The 19,564-nt window shown below is 41.2% G+C and overlaps 1 protein-coding gene across 4 annotated transcripts in view; it reads left to right on the plus strand.

The window, feature by feature from the left end:
• The window catches only part of NRXN3 (neurexin 3), a 934,456-nt gene that overhangs the window by 243,082 nt on the left and 671,810 nt on the right, over window positions 1-19,564 (plus strand). For all 4 annotated transcript variants that reach the window (XM_082761542.1, XM_082761545.1, XM_082761544.1 and 1 more), the window contains 2 exons: window positions 97-535; window positions 6,012-6,395. In XM_082761542.1, coding sequence (XP_082617668.1) covers window positions 97-535; window positions 6,012-6,395 — 823 coding nt within the window. The remainder of the gene's footprint in view (window positions 1-96; window positions 536-6,011; window positions 6,396-19,564) is intronic.

Genomic DNA, 19,564 nt, shown 5'->3' on the forward strand with positions numbered 1-19,564 from the left:
CTTTTGGGAGAAGTTTATCTCCCACGGATGGAAGTAATTGGGGTATTTGTACTGTATGCAGGATTGATGTATGATATTTTTCCTTGTGTCTGACAGGTTGTTTATAAGAATAACGATATTCGTCTGGAGCTGTCTCGCTTGGCACGGATTGGTGATACTAAGATGAAGATCTATGGGGAAGTGAAGTTTGTATGTGAGAATGTGGCTACGCTGGATCCCATCGGCTTTGAGACACCTGAGGCCTACATCAGTCTGCCCAAATGGAATACCAAAAGGATGGGCTCCATCTCGTTTGATTTCCGAACCACTGAACCCAATGGGCTGATACTTTTCACCCATGGCAAGCCTCAGGAGAGGAAAGACTCCAGGAGCCAGAAAAATACAAAGGTAGACTTCTTTGCGGTTGAGCTTCTAGATGGGAACCTCTACTTGTTGCTGGACATGGGCTCTGGGACCATTAAAGTCAAGGCCACCCAGAAGAAAGCCAATGATGGAGAATGGTATCATGTGGATATTCAACGAGATGGAAGATCAGGTAGAGTGGTGGCTTTTTCTTAAGCAGATTTACATGTATCTTTCAGATCTAGACCTAGGGTTAGAAATCAGTCTTAAGAAGCCTTGAAAACCTACTAGGTGTAAGTCACCTTCTTACAAAAAGTTAGTCTTACTCCATGACATTTATCCAGCAAAACAAAGATGTGAATGGCCACGTTGTCATCAAATGTCTAGTGTGAACTTCAGATAGCGCATCACAGAAGCAATCTATTCAAATTTACTCTGAGCTTTCTGATACTCTGGACCTATGTTTGCAATTTCATATGTAATTATAGTGATGGCTCCTTTGAAGGCTGTGGTACGGTTTAAGAACCTTCAGAACCATTATTATATAGTCCTTGTTTTGAGACATTCTCACTGATTTATTTTGGATTTCTATTCAAAAAGGAACTGGATAGAAATCAAATGAGCTTTTTTGTTGTGATCTGATATTACCATCTTCTGGATCTTGTATCTTTCAAGAACTGGGGGGGGGCGGGGGATTTCATCATAAGGAAAATAAAACTAATGTGTACAAATGGTAACAAATCAACATTTTCATCCTATTCTGTTTCCTTTAGCATTTCAGAATTTTCAGTCAGGTTTCTTCTTCACTCTCAGCCTGGATACCAAGCCTGTAGCAATCCTAGTTAAAGTATCTGGGTCAGCATTCAATGGATGTTTTTCCTTTTAGCTTCTCATTTTCAAAAATGTGTTTTAGTTTACTTCAAATAATATACTTATCTTGCGATTACAGAGAGGTATTTTGTTAGTTTCTAATGCTGTTTATAAAGCTAGCATACTCCTGGTGACTCTGAAATTGTGTAAGGAAACAAAATAAATAATGTAACTTCATCTTGAGAACATGTGAGCAATTGTACTCGAATTCCTCCTGGACTGGTGGGATCTGAAAGCCAGGCCATGTGTCCCTTCAAAGGGAATTTTGCCTACGTTTGCAAGTGGATTTGGGATTTGTCTGGAGATCTCCAGATGATAGTAGTAGATCCCTAAGTTTGTTTTTCTAGTCACAGTATGTCCTTGGTACAGAGGAGCACAGCACTAGAATTTGCTTGCCTTAAGTTTTCAAAAGAGCTGACTTTTAGATGGTATGCAAAGCCTAGCTGTTTGAACAGGTCTTTGCCTGAAGCTAGTTTTTTCCTTTGATGATGTAAGGAGTTTTTTTGTATTTTGCATCGCGCTCTACTAGGGCTTAATATGTGTGGTTATACATTGCTATCTCTGGAAGACATCGATAGGAACATTTTATAAAAGAAACCCTAAATAAATAAATAAATTGAGCTTTGATTTCTTTAGAATTGCTAAAATTTAATTAACTTCCAAGGATAAACTCAATTACTAGCATTCAGTACTGCCTTCAGTTTTGCTTGCTCACTTGGGGACTGTCTGGTCCCTGAAGAGGCAGCTGCAGGAGGAGGAGAGACAGACATAACACTAAACTCTCTGCTAAGGAAGTTGGTAAAAACCCAAGGGACGAGAAGTACCCATGTTCATCTAGGAGGGTGTGACTGACAGGATTGCTACTTCATGGATGAGACTGGAGGACTGACTGGCTGGTTGTTTGGTTGTTCAGCCTGAACACTGATCAGAGATAACAGATTGTGAATTAAAAGCAAAAAGCTCAACAAAAATGAACACGTCTGCATATTCTCTCCTCTCTCTGCTTTTTTTTTTTTTTTTTTTTTTTTAATGTGTTTTCTGCTGATGACGAGTGCTGGGTTAATGACCCTAGTGACTGATGATGTGTCTGCCGGATAACCAGGATACCAGCATTCAGTTTTCCACACCATACCTTTAGCAAGCATCAACCACATTTATTGTGTGATGCTTTGGTAGGCGTGAGGATTGTCCCTTCTTGTTTAGTCCTTGGCTTTTCTTCCACGTGCAGAGTAAAGAATGGCTGCACCATAGAGGTGGTGGCGTTTTGTTTTATTGTTGTTGTTTGGTTTGTTTTTGTTTTTTAAATGCAGATACCTGCAGATACAGAAACTGAACTGAAATAATGAACTTAACAAATGTGGGCCACAAAATAGCTATTTGGTTTTAACGAGCTGGTGACCTACAGGTTCTGATTCTTGCTACTAAAGCAGCCAGTCCTTTGCTAGGTGTCAGCTCCCTTACTTCTTTCGATTTCAGGAACAGTCCAAAACTTAGGGCTCTGCTGAGCCTATAAAATAGCCTAACATCCAAATATTCACTAATGCTGGGGAAGCACAGCAGTCTTGCTCAAATAACCTCTGGCATTTCTAGTCCCTTTAGGATTTGTGTATGCTTTGGTCTGTGCTGCCTGCCAGAGGAACAAAAGCTGTTTTTTCTCTGTGCTCTGACAGAAGTTGACAGGCTGGACATGGACACCTTCTGTCCTGTGACCTTTCTGTCCTTTGGGAATGCTCCTACAAAACCTGTCACAGTTTCCAGCAGGAGAACACTGAGCATGTTACACAAGACAATGTTTTTGGTTGGTCTTTGGCTACAAAACACATGATACCCCACCTGCTGAGAGACTAAAAATCTTCCTGGAAGGTTCTTTCTGCAGTTTCATCAGTGTAGTGCAGTGCTTTGTATACCAGGGATTTGGAGAAAGAAGAAGAAAGAATAACGTTAGCCCATCTAGCTCCTCCTTCATAGGGTCAATTCAGAATTTTTCCATCCCAGCAGCTTAGGCTTAAAAGTCCTGTGCACCGGATCTAGTACCACATCCTTATGGAATTAGGTGCAGGGTACAAAGCACTGGCAGAAAGTTTAGGCTGGTGTCTAGCCTGTTTCCTTTTTTCATTTCCTTCTCTTTCTCCAGGTTTTATGCTTCTCCTTGGTATTCAGTATTTCTTCTCTTTTTTTTTTTTTTTTTTTTTTTTTTTTTTTTTGGGGGGGGGGGGCTGTTGCTTTTGCAGGTGTTTGCTTTCTCTGTAGTAGCAGCTGTCTGGAGCTTAGTCCTTCCAGTGTTTCGGCTTGTTCTAGTCTTTTGGGTAATGTGTCCTCGATGTGCTGCCTTTGAGGAGTGGCAGTGCAGACACTGTAAAGGTCGCTGTGATCCTGTGGCTCTGTGACACGCTGCTGTTACAACTGTAGGTGTATTGTCACGTCTTCTTTTTTCTTAAAATGTAAAAGGGAAAATGTCTGTGGTGCTGCAGCTGGTTTTTACAAAATGATTCATCAAATAACCCAGGTTCTCTGTGTGCCTTTAATTTGTAACGCCTCTATTGCTTCTGGCACTCTGCTGCCCCTGACATTATTCCTAAGTTATTACTGAACATCACACACATGAAATACCTTGTCTCTGTGTCATACGTGCTGTTCTCCAAGATGACACCTATTCCAGCTGAAGAAAGAGCATATGTACATGACTGCGCTTTCTTACAGAGACACAAAATAGAACTAACTCTATTAACTAAACTCTCCCACCTTATCGTAGGGGTGTATGATAAAAATGCAATGATGTGGAATTAATCTTAAAGCTTGGATAGGCCTCTCTGAGGACAGGCTATCTTAATGCCAAGGCAATTGGATGTGATGATTTATTGCTAGGAAGAGTGAAGTGCTGATTTTTTGCTGAGAGTCTTGTGGGCAGATGTCCCTATCACAAAAGCTGCTGAGTGCTTTTCTGAAGAGGATGCTGTTTTGCGACAAGAGAGACCTGTGTTATGAGCCCTGCTTTTCCTTAGATGTCTGATCTTAAGCAAGTCACTTGGCTTCTATGAACTTGTTCCATGTGTTCTGGTCACATCTGTGTATTAGAGGTTCTGATTAATTTATGTGCTGGGACAATTGCTTGAAATATCTATGAATGGCCTCAGTGTAGTAGGTCCACATCTTGCTTGGAACATATGGATACCTTTACATTTTTAATAGTTGTTCTTCAGAAATAACCTTTGTCTTTCTATACTTCAATTTTCCTATATGTGAAATGGAATTTAGAATACTTTCTTTTTAAAACCATAGAATAATTTATTTTGGAACAAACCTCTGGAGATTTCTAGCCTAAACTCTGCTGAAATCCATGTTTCCTTCAGTGCTGTGCCTGGCTGTGTTTTGAATACCTTCAAGGATGGTGATTCCGCAACCTTTCTGAGGTTCCTGCTTCCACTGTTTGATAACCCTCAAAGTGAAAAATGTTCCTTTCCAGAGAGTTGGAATTTCCCTTTCTGCAGCTATGATCAATGCCTCTTGTCACTCCAAGGGCATATTGCTGGCTCATTTTCAAGTTGTTGTCCAGCGTGTCCTTTTCTGAAGAGTTGCTCCCTACCCAGCTGGTCCCTAGCCTGTACTGATGTGTGGAGTTATTCCTCTCCAGATGCAAGACTTTGCATTTATAGTTGTACATTAAACATTTCTTATAAGCCCTTTTCTCTGTCTTGTAAAGGTTTCTCTGACTGGTAGTTCTGTCTGTCCTTTCATCAGCCTTTCTCCCCAATTTAATGTCATTTGCTGACTTGATGAGGGTCTATTTTGTCGTATCATCCAGGTCCAGCTTTGATGAAACGTTTACTGTGACAGCTGTGTCATGTGAATTAATACAGAATCACAGAATGGTTGAGGTTGGAGGGGACTTCTGGAGGTCATCTAGTCCAACCTCCCTGATCAGGCAGGGTCACCTAGAGAATGTTGCACATTCAGGCAGATTTTGATCATCTCCAGAGAAGGAGACTCCACAGCCTCTCTGAGCAACCTGTTCCAGTGCTCGGTCACCCTCACAGTAAAGAAGTTTTTCTTTATATTCAGATGGCATTGGCATTTTTCAGTTTGTGCCCATTGCTTCTTAACTTATCACTGAGCATCACTGAAAAGAGTCTGGCCCCATCGTCTCGGCACCCTCCCTTAAGATACTTATACGCATTGATAAGATCTCCTCTCAGCCTTCTCTTCTCCAGGCTATACAGGCCCAGCTCTCTCAGCCTTTCCTCATGAGAGAGACGTTCCTGTCCCCTTATCTTCGTTGCCTTCAGCTGGACTCTCTCCAGGAGCTTTGTGTCTCTTGTACTGCGGAGCCCAGAACTGGACACTGTATTCCAGGTGTAGCCTCACCAGGGCTGAGCAGAGGAGAAAATCACCTACTTCAAATATTCTTTTGCTTACTTTTCCTGTCCAGTCCTGGTACCATCAGATTCCTATATGTTCTCAGTACTTCTTTGCTTTGCTGGATGAATACCATTGAATAATGCTCAATTTTTACATGTTACTGTTCAGCCATTGCATTGCTAAGCTTGTGATGTTATGTTACAAGGTGGTGTACAGACACATGCTGATCCAGTCACTATACGGAAACACTTATGGCTTGGGGTTAAAGAGGACAGGGAGCTGTGTAAGAATCACTGTCTCTGTTAGGAGTGTATTGGGGCAGGGAAGAATCTTTTATTTTCTTCCACTGAGCCTTAAACCTCACTCAATTATTGGAAGAAATGAACTAGACTGAGGCTGTAACTGAAAGCATTGATTGATGTCTCCTTATCCTCCTCTTTTAGGTACTATATCAGTGAACAGCAGACGCACCCCATTCACCGCTAGTGGGGAGAGCGAGATCCTAGATCTGGAAGGCGACATGTACCTGGGTGGGCTGCCAGAGAACCGGGCAGGGCTCATCCTTCCCACCGAGCTCTGGACAGCAATGCTGAACTATGGCTACGTCGGCTGTATCCGAGACTTGTTCATCGACGGACGAAGCAAGAACATCCGGCAGCTGGCAGAGGCGCAGAATGCAGCAGGAGTGAAGTCCTCCTGCTCCCGCCTGAGCACCAAGCAGTGCGACAGCTACCCCTGTAAGAATAATGCGGTCTGCAAGGATGGCTGGAACCGCTTCATCTGTGACTGCACTGGCACTGGCTATTGGGGTAGAACCTGTGAGCGAGGTAAGTTGAGTTTTCTGACCTCAGTTATGCAGAGCTGAAGTTGTGCAGGAGTACTAGAACAAAATCCAATGGTTCCATGATACTTTCTCCTGCCGATGTTGGTCTTTCCGGTGCTGAATTCTGGTCCCCACACTAAGAAAGCTCTCATCTCAGATGGTTTCTTTCCAGTCTTTTCCCACTTTCATTTCACGAGCTTACCTTCTTCATCCGCCACTTCACTCCCTAACTCTGAAGTCATTTTCTTCAGATTCTAGGATCACTTCAGCTGAGTACAGTTTTTCTTCTAAGGCAGACAATCCTGCTGCATGTGACAAGTTTCAGGCATATTACTGGAAACATTATCAAGTTTAAATTTGAATTATTGTGATATTTCTTGCACGAAACAGATGATGAACCCCAGTTCTGTCTAGTCTTCCTGTTTTTTACATGGTAGGATTTCCTTGATGGCTGTTTATAGGTGAAATTATGAAATTACCTAATGGGATTGTGTTAACAGCAACATGTCTCCAAGTTAACCTCTGAAAGCAGATCTGTAGAAGATGGTGGGAGAGTCTCTGCCCCTTATCATTATGTTACTGTAAAGACATCTGATTGGAGATGTGAGGCAAGAGTATTGCTGGTACAGGCAGGCAAATGTATGTGTTCTAGACCACACGGAAATGAATTCAGTAATGTAAGATGTCTGAGCTATACTCTTGAACACCAGGTGGTTCCATTAATAGTTGTCCTTAGTGTACTGGTGACACCCTTGGAATGAGCAGTTAAAAAAATGCAGTGCTAAGATCACTTAAAAAATAAAATACTTCTTATAGAGTGTTTTCTGGTATTGAAACCAAGTTTTTTGTTGAATAGTTGCTCATTAACACTTCTTTCTGACTGTGCTGCCCTTACAGTACACCCAAGAAATAACTATAAACTATCAGCCCTATTAATCTTAGGGCTTTCAACACATTCTTTCTATTACCTTTTTGGCACCATGGCATAATGGTTATAGCATGTGTCTCAGAGTTGGAAGTTTGGATATTTTTAAGCCTCTGCCATAAATATGTAAGAAGCTGCTTTTCCACTCAGTGTTCCCCTCTATGCCTTTTTTACCTTAGATCACAGTACTGTATGACCCAAGAGAAACACTGTGGGAGTTAGGCACTATGCACAAAATGTGAGGCAGATGTGAGATTTTGTAATTCATTTGCTCTCCAGACGATTTTCTTTGCAGGAATTTTTTATTAATGACTAGAATTCTTTCGACAGACTGGGTAGGGTTTTTAGGCTTTACTGCAAAATATGTGTGATCATTCATAAGGCTTCTCACAGCCAGCAATTTGCAGCATGCTGCCCTAAGCAGCAATTGCAGTTAATTGCCAGTGGTCCTTAAAACAGCTGAAGCGTCAACACTGCCATCCGTGCTGTGGGGACATGGGTGAAAACGTCATGTCATGAGATTCATGTGCATTGGCTGTGCCAATGTCAGCTCAGCAGTTCTCTCTTACTGACTACATTGGATTAGAGGATTCTGGAAGACGTAAAAGGTTTTTCTTAACCACAGACTTGTGAATCGTATTGGCCTGACTCTGTAGCCAGTGGCAAGTGAGCTTCCCATTCTTGATAATAATTGTGTAATGCTTCTCTGCTGCCCAGCCGCAATCAGTGTGTCAATCTCGGGAATCATGTGAGAAGAGCCTTTTGGAACCACTATAAACATTGCAGCCTTCGGACATGTTTCCAAAAAGTCAAAGATCAAGGGAAAGGTGGTGTGGCTGTGCGCAGGGTTGGAAAAGAAGATGTGGGATGACTGCTGGCTTTGCAAGTGGCATGAACTCAATTAAAGTAGTATTCTGATCTCTTTCTTTATATGACTCTGATAAGTACTCTGAGACTAAAAACTAGTAGAGACCTGGCAATGATAACTTGTGCTAAATAGCTAAGTTCCCTGTGCAGTCAGAGGAATGAGGTAGTTACTTCTCAGGAGAAATCCAAAGCAATTGTGTGATCTGCTTGCCTCCTTTTGTTGATTTGCCTTGTCTCCTTTCATGGGTTATGTTGAGATCCTGGTCTGATATTCACTACTGCTGCACTTCAGAAGGTGCTAGGAAGGAACTGACAGCACCAAACTGCCAAGGCTCCCAGATTGACAAAAGAGATGATGTCTTGTTGGGGTGGAGAAAAGAGGCTGACGGACAGGACAGGATCCCACCTCTAAATGATGCTTTGAGTCCCTTGTAGTCTACTCTTCCTAGTCTGTGAATATTAGAGTTCTCCATTCCTGCTAAATGCCTGCTGTCTTTTCTCCCACGAACAACTTCCTTCTTCCACCCTTGTCCAGATGTCCTCTTGTGAGAACTCTTGGCCTTCCCAGTAACAGTTTGTCCTCGAGTGGCGCTGTGCCTGCATCTGAGAAGGTTATGATCTCCTTGCCTCACCCTGCCCATCAAGCTCTGATGTGCTCCTGTTACACCTGGTTAAAGTATGCATGGTGGAGAGGAAGATTTAGTCATGCGAGAGACTCCTAAAATGACAGGTGTTTGGGGGGGGTTGTCAGAAATAAAAGGCAGACACAGAGAATTGGATGTGATCAAAGTTATTATGACTGCAAGTATATATTGCACTTAGTTTGCTAGGCCTTGGGTTGTGAAGTGTCAAGCATTAGAAAAAAAAAAGTTTGGAGCTGTACTCTTCATGGTATTTAGTCATTCTTGCATCCTCGGGTTTTAGAAGGAATAGGAATATCAGAGAACAGTGCAGTGAAGTCTCTATTCTAGAACACCTTGTTCCATCAGGTCTGCCGTATTGCTAGTTGGTTTGAATAAAGGAATCAGACATGGGGTAAACTTTGTGAGAGATGACAGAAAGGATCCTCAAATGCAATGGGTAGCACGTTTCCTCCTGTTGTTTGTGAAATACCTTCTCATATTGAACCCAGCAGGAATTAGGGTGCGTTGCAAGTCTGTCCACAGAAAGGGCTGGAGGGCTGATACAGACAGGGAGGAGAACAGGAAGATGTGGAGTGGTTAAGCTGCCATGAGGGTTCTTTAGTGGTTTAAGGTACTTAATGTCTTCTGTGCTCTTTAGTTTCTAATTTGTTAGTACTCGACATCAGCCATGGCATCAGGTCACAGCAGCCCCCTGTTAATTGCACTAAATGGAAGTACTCGAGGTGGAATTTGAGGTCTGGCTCATGGAGTGCAATGTGTTTCCTTGCTGTAATAATAGAGTACCTCCTCACAACCCACAGATATTTTTTTTCTGAAAAGAACCCCAAGGCTCTGGCATTAAACAAGAAGGAGGAGATGAATGTGTGTTGTATTCACATAGCTATTTCCTGTAGCTGCAGGGAAGATGCCATGAGCTCCAAAGGGTGACTGGGATCTGTTCTGCTGATCCTGAAAGCTCTCTGCAATGTTTTCCTTCCACCTGAACTTAGCAGAAGCCAAAAGCCCATGAACAAGGTCATATAGAAAAAGAGTACTGAAAATCAGATAGCGTTAGGCCAGTGAAAATTCAATGTTGTTCATCACTCACTTCCTAATGCTTTCTCCTACTTAATTGCTTCGGTTGGACTGCCTTTTATTATGAGGAGTATACTAATACGATACTGCGAGTTGATATGAGACTGCCAGTCATTTAAGACTGAAATAAAGGGCACTGAAGTTGAGATTTTAAGCCTTTCAAGTTAACTGCTCAGAACTGGCATACCTGGAGTCCTTTCTAGGTAAGAATGAAGAATCTTGTTCCAACTCTTTTCATTTGCTGAACTGCACCCAGTGTTTATTGCAGCAGACAAAGATATTCCATTCCAGTTCTCCCCAGGGCTGGAACCAGTGTCCTTTCCTGTTTGGGTTTGCTCACAGATGGGCGATTAAATCCTGAGCAAACCAGGCTTTCTCTGTGTTTTGCATCACACTGTTTGTGAACAGCAATGTACCTGCTGTTGGCAATGCTGATGTTGAGCATAGGGCTACACATTCAGTTTTATTATCTGCCTAGTACCTTTATGGCAATGTTTGCTAAGAACAGTTTAATGACAACAAACATCTGCCCATTATGTATGCAATAAACTGGGATGCTGTAAAATTACTGGTAATAAGAAATGCTACAAAATCATTTACTACATGGTTTAAGTGCTGCATCCGTTGATGTCTCAAGCACAGGTAGCAGCATAGATTTCATTTTTGTTTTAGTGAAGATATTTGATGATGATTACATATTTGAAGGTTTGTTTTAAAAAAAAAAACAAAGCACTCAAATATGTTGATGCTTTTTAGACAGTCCAGTCCTTCCAAGTCTACAGAGTTATGCTGTGTAACTGCAGAGAATTTATTTTCTTATAGGACTGATGGTTCCCAGGGGTGCTGGACGTGTCAGGAGAAAAGCCTTTGTTGCAGCGTTTTAATGCTTTTAATCCCAGCTGGATCTCAAATATTCAAAGACTTCAGGAAAGTCAAAATATCAGAATAATATTTATGATTTCATGAGATAAAATCAAAGATCTTAGAGATCAGAAGGTCTATTCTGCAACTCATTTTTCATTAACATACTAGTGCCAGGTAGGTCCCTGTTGTACAATTTGCCAGAATGTCTCCAAACAGCAGAAAAATAGATTCCATCTGAAATTGGAAAAAGTTCAAGTAATCCCTTCACACCCATTTGCATTTTCACCTTACTAATTTCATAGTAAAGTCTCTATTCAATATGACCTGAGGCATGTTAGCTTTGTTAAGGGCATTTGTGTGAGAAGTTCATTTTCTCACTTACCATCAATCTGTTTGTAATACATGGCTGTTTCCCTCAGTGGCTGGTCCAAGCAACTACTACTGTGGCATACGCTGTCCACAGTTCTTCTCAAGAAATGCTGGCCTATTTTTTTCTTTTTTGGACTTACCTTCTATCTCTCCATAATGACTGGCTGTTTCAGGGTAAGAGATTACTGTTTGGTGTTCTAACTGCTGTTTTTTTCCCAACTATATTAAGCTCAGGCCTTTATGTAAACTCAGCTTCTACCTAAAGATGTTGTAGTCTCCATCTTTGCTTCCTTTTCTTGCCTTCCATGGGGTAAGTTCTATTCTAACATCTCAACAGCTCCCACAGATGCATGAGATGTTGCTCTAGAGCCAGTAAGGACGTCACAGCCAAGGTGGGCCTTGTAAAGGAAGAGAAGCAATGTGAAGGAACTATTTCAGTCTTCCAGTTGTGTGATGTCATATTGTGAGCCTTTGCACTCCACTTTGACTATATATCACCAGGACGAGTGATGGCCTTGTAATGCCTTTGTGATATCCTCGGTACAGAAGAGCGTGCAGTTAATTCTGCGGTCAGGGTGATTACATCTTTTTCGGAAAAGATTGTTTCATGGTCTTCAGGCTGTTGAACTTGAACCTTGAAGAGTCTTATTGACGTGACAGTATCTAACAGCATCTGCTGAGCAGTTGGGAAATCTGAGACCGTATAAAAATCAACTGATTCTCTCTCCTATATTTTACAATTATACGGTTATGAATTTTTATCTTGCCTTTGTCTTCATCTCATCTCCATCATTGTATGCTCTTGATATTTAAGGACACGTCTGCCTTCCTTGCTGCATGTGAATTTGTTAGTATGCCAGGTGCTCTTTATTTCATCTTAATATGTTAATTGATGCTACAGAAAAATAATTTCTGCTGTCTTTCTCTAAACTATGTTTCTGGCTGTATATTGCTGAGTGTAGCTATTGCAGGCTCCTCCTATTGAAGAAATATAATCATCCAAAACTATTAGATTTTGTGCCACTGTCAGCTCCTATAAAGGGCACTTGAACAACAAAACAGATGTTACATGGGTGGATCAGTAAGAACATTTAGTTAATGCTTTTTAGCTTGTTATACTTTTGCTAGTATAGGCCTCTTCTACAGGACTAATACTGTAGTGGCATATTTGTTTATCTGTTGTTTTATAAATGGCAGCTCAGACCAATGGCTTCTTAATACCATCCACAAATTACACCACATCTGTAATTCAAGGCACGATGCTGCTTAAATAACTCTCACGTTAAAGGAGAGGTTATCATAGCAGGTGTGTTTTGCTTGAATCAGACTGTATGAAGTGAACATAACTTAGGAAATCTTGGACCATCTGGAGTGATAAGTCACCATGCAGAAAGGAAATACTATTTCACCTTCTCATCCTAACTCTCCCAGGTAGTCATACGTCGTACGTGTCAGATGCATGTTCCAGAATGGGCTTGCTTGTTTTGAGTATGCACCACATCTGCTGTGACCTGTCAGGTAGCTGGAGATAAACTGATGACATCTTCTGGAAGAGTTGCTTCAGACCGTGTGGTATCTTTGAGTCTTCTGTTGCTCAGTGCCTGGTCTCAGTCCCTGTGGCTTTATAACCCCTTTGCTTTTCATACCCTTGCATCAGATCAGTTTGTGTTTCTGCTGAGACTACCAGTTGTCCCTACAAGTAATGGCATTTCTTGATGGAAGTGGCCAGGATGAAGTACATTCATTTGTCATGAAAAATTATTTCCAGTATTTAAACTGACTGTATAGGCCTTGGAGATGTTATCTGTGAAATTAGCTTTCTCTCTCTCTCTCTGCTTTGCCCAGTGGAAGCCTTCAAGCTGAAAGGCAGACATTGGCACAGCACTCTCATTTTCTTTCTCATTTCTTCTTTATTCATCTCAGAAGGAGAGGAAGGACTTGGAATTCATGATGCTCCTTTAATTGACTCTATCTCTGTGTGGAGATAGGCAGTCACCCCTTGGACACTGATTGATTGGATTAGGCTAGTATGTGATATGGAAAGGATATTCATCATCGCAAGCATGGAAAGGTCGTATTTGGTAGTGTATATTGGCTCAGTCAGATCTGCTTGGTTTCTTTGCCTTTCCTCATATGCAGTTAATCAACAGAACAGGTCACAGGGTGGTTCTGGTCAATCCCTCTCTAGGTATACCAGAGTTCAAGGTATGACAGTCCTGAGCTAAACCACTCTCACTCACTGTTCTAAAGGGCCTAAGAATACACAAAGGAAAGATGATTTTCACTGCCTTTATTTGCTTCCTTACCAGCATCCTCATTTTTTTTTTGGTACACAGTCAAGAGCAAGAAGGTTAAAATTAGGAGGTAAGGTAAGGTGCAGAAGAGGGAATCTGTCCTGATAAATGAAATCTCAATTTGAGTTTGAGAGCTACTTTGTGATGATTGCACATGGTAAGTAGGTAAAACCCAAAACATAGGACATATCCATCACATTAGTGCAGAAGTCATCTCACCGAACAGACAAGGAAGTGGTGATAATATACAAGAAGAGCAGCTTGATACTAAGTCCTGTTAGTTTCATGATGCTTCCATTCTTTATGGCCTGCAGGTACTTACTTGTAAAGTTCTGCCTGGAAGGCAAAGTCTTCTTGTGGTCAGCCTAGACCCCTCTGGGTACGGGTTTCCTTCCATCCTAATCTTGTGTTCCTTTGTGCAACTTAACGTTTTTTTCTATTCCTGAACAAGGAAGAATCGTAATCCTTTATGTTGCAGTATTGCTAAAGGGAGCAGAAGGACAGGACTGGTTGGAGGGGACTACCCTTGGAAGTTGTATCAAAGGAGCAGAGTTTAGGATTCAAATGGAGTCATGTGGAATTGGACTTTTAAGTCTGGCTACCCCCAATACCCACAGGCCCCATTTCAAACTGCTGAGAAAAGAAAAATACTGTATTTTAAATAGTGAATTTTTATCTGGTACCTTTCATTAAGTGAGTAAAAATGGAAAATGAGAATTCAGCCCTCAGCTGAAAAGCATGTTAGATTGACAGCTTGGGGAGTCCTATGCTTGTGCGCAGAATGAGAAATATATGCAGAGTAGCTATCCTTTATAGGCCTCATTCCTCTCTTAGAGGAGTATTTGCGTTAAAGATTAGAAGGTAGGTCAGTCTTTCCGACCTGCTGGGTCTTTGGTAGAGCTGCAAAGTAGAGTAGTGAAAGGAAGAACTCTTCTATAGCTCTGATTTCCCCTCTGTTGCTTGTGTGACTGCAAGAGGAAAGCTGAAGGCAGAGCCTTAAGGTACCTTTGTGCACCCAGCCCAGGGAGCAGAGCAAGGCGTGCTGTGCTGCACTAGAATGGAAAGGAGCTTGTGCTGCATGTCTCACCTGCCATGTTAGGACAAGGTTTACCCCTGAAACAGTGACTGGCAAAAGGTGTACTTGCCAAATAGTGGAAAAAATGCAGGAATACAGAAAACATCTCAAGTATTTGATAACTTAAAAAAACCAAACAAACAAAAAAAAAAACACACAAAAAAAAACAAACAACAGAACACACAATCTCTGGCATGAATCTTTGTGACTGAAGAGAAAAATGAGGTGAATGTGAAGACTCTCCTGATACAAAGCAATCTCACAAAACTGTAGAGTTCTTGCACTAACCTCAGTGTAGGAGATCTGGTTTCTAGGTGTGGAAGGCTTCCAATTAAGTTTCTGGTTAGGGACACAACCAAGTTTTCACTATTTCATTACCAACTCCAAAGTGATGTTCTGTTCTGTTGTGGTTTGTCTTTTTGATGTAAGCCCCCGAAGTCACTGCTGCTCCGTTTTCTGTGGTCAGCCCTCTTGTCCAATCTGTGCAAATCTCCTTTATTCTGCATTTGCATATGTTTGTTCTATTCTCTCTGTGGACTGACCAGTGCATAGTTTTAGCTTTTCCCTTTCTGTCAAGCGTTTCTAGAGGATGATTTAGCACTGCAGCCAAGGTAATTGCTGTGTTTTTGATAAGTGCAGCTGTTCTTGTTGAACACAGTGTACTGAGGATGTGGCTAAAGGCACAGGTAATATGTGGCAGTCTACTTTGCAGGAGTCCTGGTGTGATGCAGGGAGAACCTCTGTGATGTGGAGGAGCTGGCATCAGCCACCTTGGTGAATGGGGTGGAGACTGTCCAGGATTGAGCAGGGAGATTCCAGACTGTCACCCTCCTCATTTCTGAAGGAGCATCACAATTCTGTGTGTAGGCTGGGTATCTTTTTCTTGCGTCGTTTTATAGCCTGCCTCCCTTTCAGGTTAAGGGGATTAGAGTAAAGGGAAATAGAAATATTTTATCGTGCTGTATTTTAAATGGCTCACGTGGGTTTTGCTTTTATTTTTTATTTTTACTTAAAGTCAAAGGTACTTGGGTTGCTTAAGACAAAAACAAGCAAAAAAAAAAAAAAAAAAAAAAGAACACCACAAACAGCCATGTCAAAGAGTAGTGGATCCAGCAGACAGAAGTACTTGTGTCCAAATAAAAAAGGCAGAAAAGTGTAGGCTGGAATTGGTATTGACTGTGCAGCATGCACAGTGCTAATGGACCTGCAGAAGAAACAAGAACATTCCAGCCATAAAATGAAAACCTGGTCCACTGTGAATACAGATGAGAGTAGGAAAGGCACTGCTTTTATGGGGCTCTTTTTTCACACATGGCCTCTTGAGCTAACCTGCTTATAAAGTCAGAGTGACGCAATGTAGATTAGCAATCAGTGTCCTCGTTTAGTCATTTCTCCCCAGGTTGATATACAGTGCTGTGATTTCTTTTTTCTTTTGTCTTTTCCTGCTGTCTGGTGACTATTTGCTAAACCAATCTATTGTCTTTTAGACCGTTTTATTCGGAGAGAAACCATAAAAGTTAAAAGTTGATTGTTTATCTTTTTTTGTGTGTGTATTGCTGATAGTTCATTCCTTGGTCTGCACCACCAGCAAGGCTTCAGCTGGTAAGTTTTCCAGAAGGAGCTCTGAAACAGCCACCACATCCCTTCTGCTGTGAGTGAGCTCTTCCCAAGCACCCCATCACTCAGGTTAAGGAGGTGTGCTGGCCCGGGGGCTGCAGAGATCTATCAAATAGATGTTCCCCATCAAAGCACTGACCAATAAAACCCTGTTAAAGCTGTGTGACACCCGTAAGTCTCTTCTCCCATGTGGATCACTTGCGAGGGAATAATCCACTAGGCACAGAAGAGATGTTGCGTGCCAGGAGCTGGAGCTCAGCATCTGTTTGGGCACCTGCAAGTGGCTCTATGTTAATTTTTTTTTTTTTTTCCTGCTTAACCACTGTTCCTGGATTACACACTTGAGCAAGTCCTTGATTAAGGCTAGTGTTATAACAGCGTATAAGCGGAGTGTTCTCAAAAAGAGATAGGTATCATTGCCATTTTACATTTTGGGAAACTGAGACACAGACAATTAAGGTACTTACTCAAGATTACAAAAGTAATTAGCCACAGACTCAGGCTGAGGGGGTTGAATTTACTTCATTGGGACTTAAATGTCTGAATCTAAGATATCAGATAATTTAGTCATTAGACTTCTAGGTCACTAAGCTACTTTTTCCACCTCGAGAAAGCTGTCTGAGGTCCCTAAAATAATACTTGCAGACCTCTACAGAAATGGTGATGTAGTCTCTGTTTATTTTATTAGCAGTTCCTAGAGATAAATACCTTTATACCGTGATAGGATGGAGATAATTCATATCAGAACCTGAGTTTCTTCATCTCCTCCTCATCTGTTTTCCCACTCAGAAGAGCACTGCTGAATCACTTAGGCCTTTCAGCCAAGCAGTAATGAAAAGCTGATTACTGTGCAGCTCCCCGTGGGCCAGCCTCTCTCTTATCCTGCATTGCACTAACTCAGCTGTCCTTTCCTGTGTGCCTGGCCGAAATCCAGGGGACTCAGGGACAGCTAATATGTGTAGGAAGTCATTAAAGACATGCTTATAAGACAAAACTTAAGTTGCACAAACTATAACTTAAGGAATAAATGAACTTCTGGGAAATGTTACATGACAGGGAGAGAAAAGACAGTGATTTCCCCAGGATGTGGGTAAAACTGCAACTGTGCTATTACATGTGAAGTCTTTCCAAAGCTGCCTCACAGGTGCTGTTCAGGAGGTGTGCCGCAGTACACCTGGCATGGAGAGCCCACCTCTACAGTGTGTGCAGTCCTGCTTGCTCTGCAGGACTGCTGCTCCCGTGGCAGTACCTGGAGGTGAGCTTTGTGAGCATGGGTGGTTGTGTCATGTGAATTCCATGTCGCTGCTGGGATAGTAAGTACATTTGGTCAAGGCTTCTTGCAAAACAAGCCTTGGCATATATGGGATGTAAGTAGTTCAGACCTTCACAAAGATGCCCAATATAGACACACGTTTTGATTCTCTTTCTGGCTTACCAGCACCATCAGACGAGTTACATTCTCCTGTGCTTTTTCTTCCACAGCTGCAAAAAGCAGATATTTGAGACTTTCCTAAGTCAAAGAAGGGTTGCAAGGGGAAAAAAATCACCAGTCATTAAGTGCTTCAGATACTAGGATGGGAAAAGCTGAACACCAGCAAAATGCTGATTTTAGTTAATCTTTGAATTTTGGTTTCATGGTTTTTCTCGAGCTTAATGCATCTCTTGGCATGGGAACAGGTAGAAAATCTGACCTAGTGATAGACATCTATTTTCGTGTTATCTAACTCATTATTGCTAGATGATGCATAGTATTTTACTTTGCTCATCAGTACAGATGTGTGCAGGTTTTGGTTTTGTGTATTAATAATTTGAGTTTATATCCCCAAAGGGACAATATTGCCCCGACCACCAGCATTTATTAAAAATCCTTAAAGGTCATAGAGATTTTCTTTTAAAACAGCAGTGGCTTCCTATCTTGTACTACTTTTCTATACCTTCAATGCTAATGCAATCCTTGTGTGTTTTTTCAGGCACAGTTCTGGTGTTTTTTTTGGAGGTATACAAACAACCTTTTGTAGATCAAATGTCGTAGCACTTGAGCCACTCGAGGGGAAAAACTTCCTAGTTGCTTTGGCATTGAAAAGGTAAAATTATTCATTGCCCTTTATGAAGCACTAAACAAACGATGAGATTTTGTATGGTGTGTCAATGATTGGCTGAATATATTTAACTCAGTAGTGATACGAGATTTACAGAGCACAGAAGAAGGGAGCCTTAAATACTTTTACCCATTGACCTTTGTCAGGATAATAATCTTGAATATCAACTGCTCACCAGCCCTAATGAAGTGCTGTTGGACACTTAGCTTACAGGCACGCTAGTGAGAATTGTTCGTAGTTTTGCTGGTAGAAATGTATCTTCAAGAAATGTGAGTATAAAAAGTATATTCCCCTAACAAGCTTCTGCTTCCTATTAAAGAAAAAGAAAGGGTAAGGAGTCTCCTGTCAAGTACCTTAGACTAAGATCCACCAGTGTGAAGGAAACGTGAAGGAAAAAAAAAAAGTTGAAATATAGTCAGGAGACCAAAGGGAGGAATTACGGAGAAAGATTAGAAGAGTTCAGTGTGTATTACTTGGTTAAATGATAACCTGAGGGGAGCGTGATTTAATCCACATCGATGGGAGGACTGCCTTCCTCCAGTAAGGGACTTATTTAAGAAAGCTCATAGGAACTGTGGAATACTGGCTTAAATTAAAAAAGGAAAGTATCATAGTAAACACTTTGTTAATAAGCTTTATATATATTTTTTGTTTTACTTTGCTATAACAGAAACCCCAGGGAAAGGATGGAAATTACATCAGTTAAACACTGGAAATGAAAGTGGCTACAAGATCACAGTATGGCCAGGTTGCTATATTCCATAACGTAATGTGGTTTGTAGCATGGAAGGAAGGGAAGGGAGCTGAATGATCTGTCTGGCTCTTCTATTTCTAGCTTGGATGTTTTTTTGAAATGTATTCCTCTGAATAATGAAAACTTGGAAACGTCTTCCAACTTCAAAAGACTTTTTTCCTTTCTAAATACCACTAATAACTTGATATGCTTTTCCAATTAGTGAGAAAGTGAATAAATGTATAAAATATGGAAGACACGGATTCCCAAAGTATAGTTTGTCTGATGCTTAATGAAATTACTTATTATAACTCATTCTGAATTAGGAAGGGTAGAATAATTTATTATGTATAAAAAAAAAAAAAAAACACAAAACAACAACAACAAAAAAAACCTTTTGATACCTCAGTTTCTTTGCTATATCATATTAAAGAATTGTGGAACAAATTCTACTATTGGGCAAATTGGAAACAGTAGTATGTAACATGTTACGCTGTCAGGAGAAAAGGAAGCTATTAAGGAAGGTTTTTTTTCTTTCCAAATACAGAGTAAGAAGCAGCTATTAGCAGAAAAACTCAAACCCCCATTAGAAGAGGTACGCAGAGTGGTATG

The sequence above is a fragment of the Aythya marila genome (assembly GCF_965140915.1).
Source record: "Aythya marila genome assembly, chromosome: 5".
In the NCBI taxonomy this organism is placed as follows: Eukaryota; Metazoa; Chordata; class Aves; order Anseriformes; family Anatidae; genus Aythya; species Aythya marila.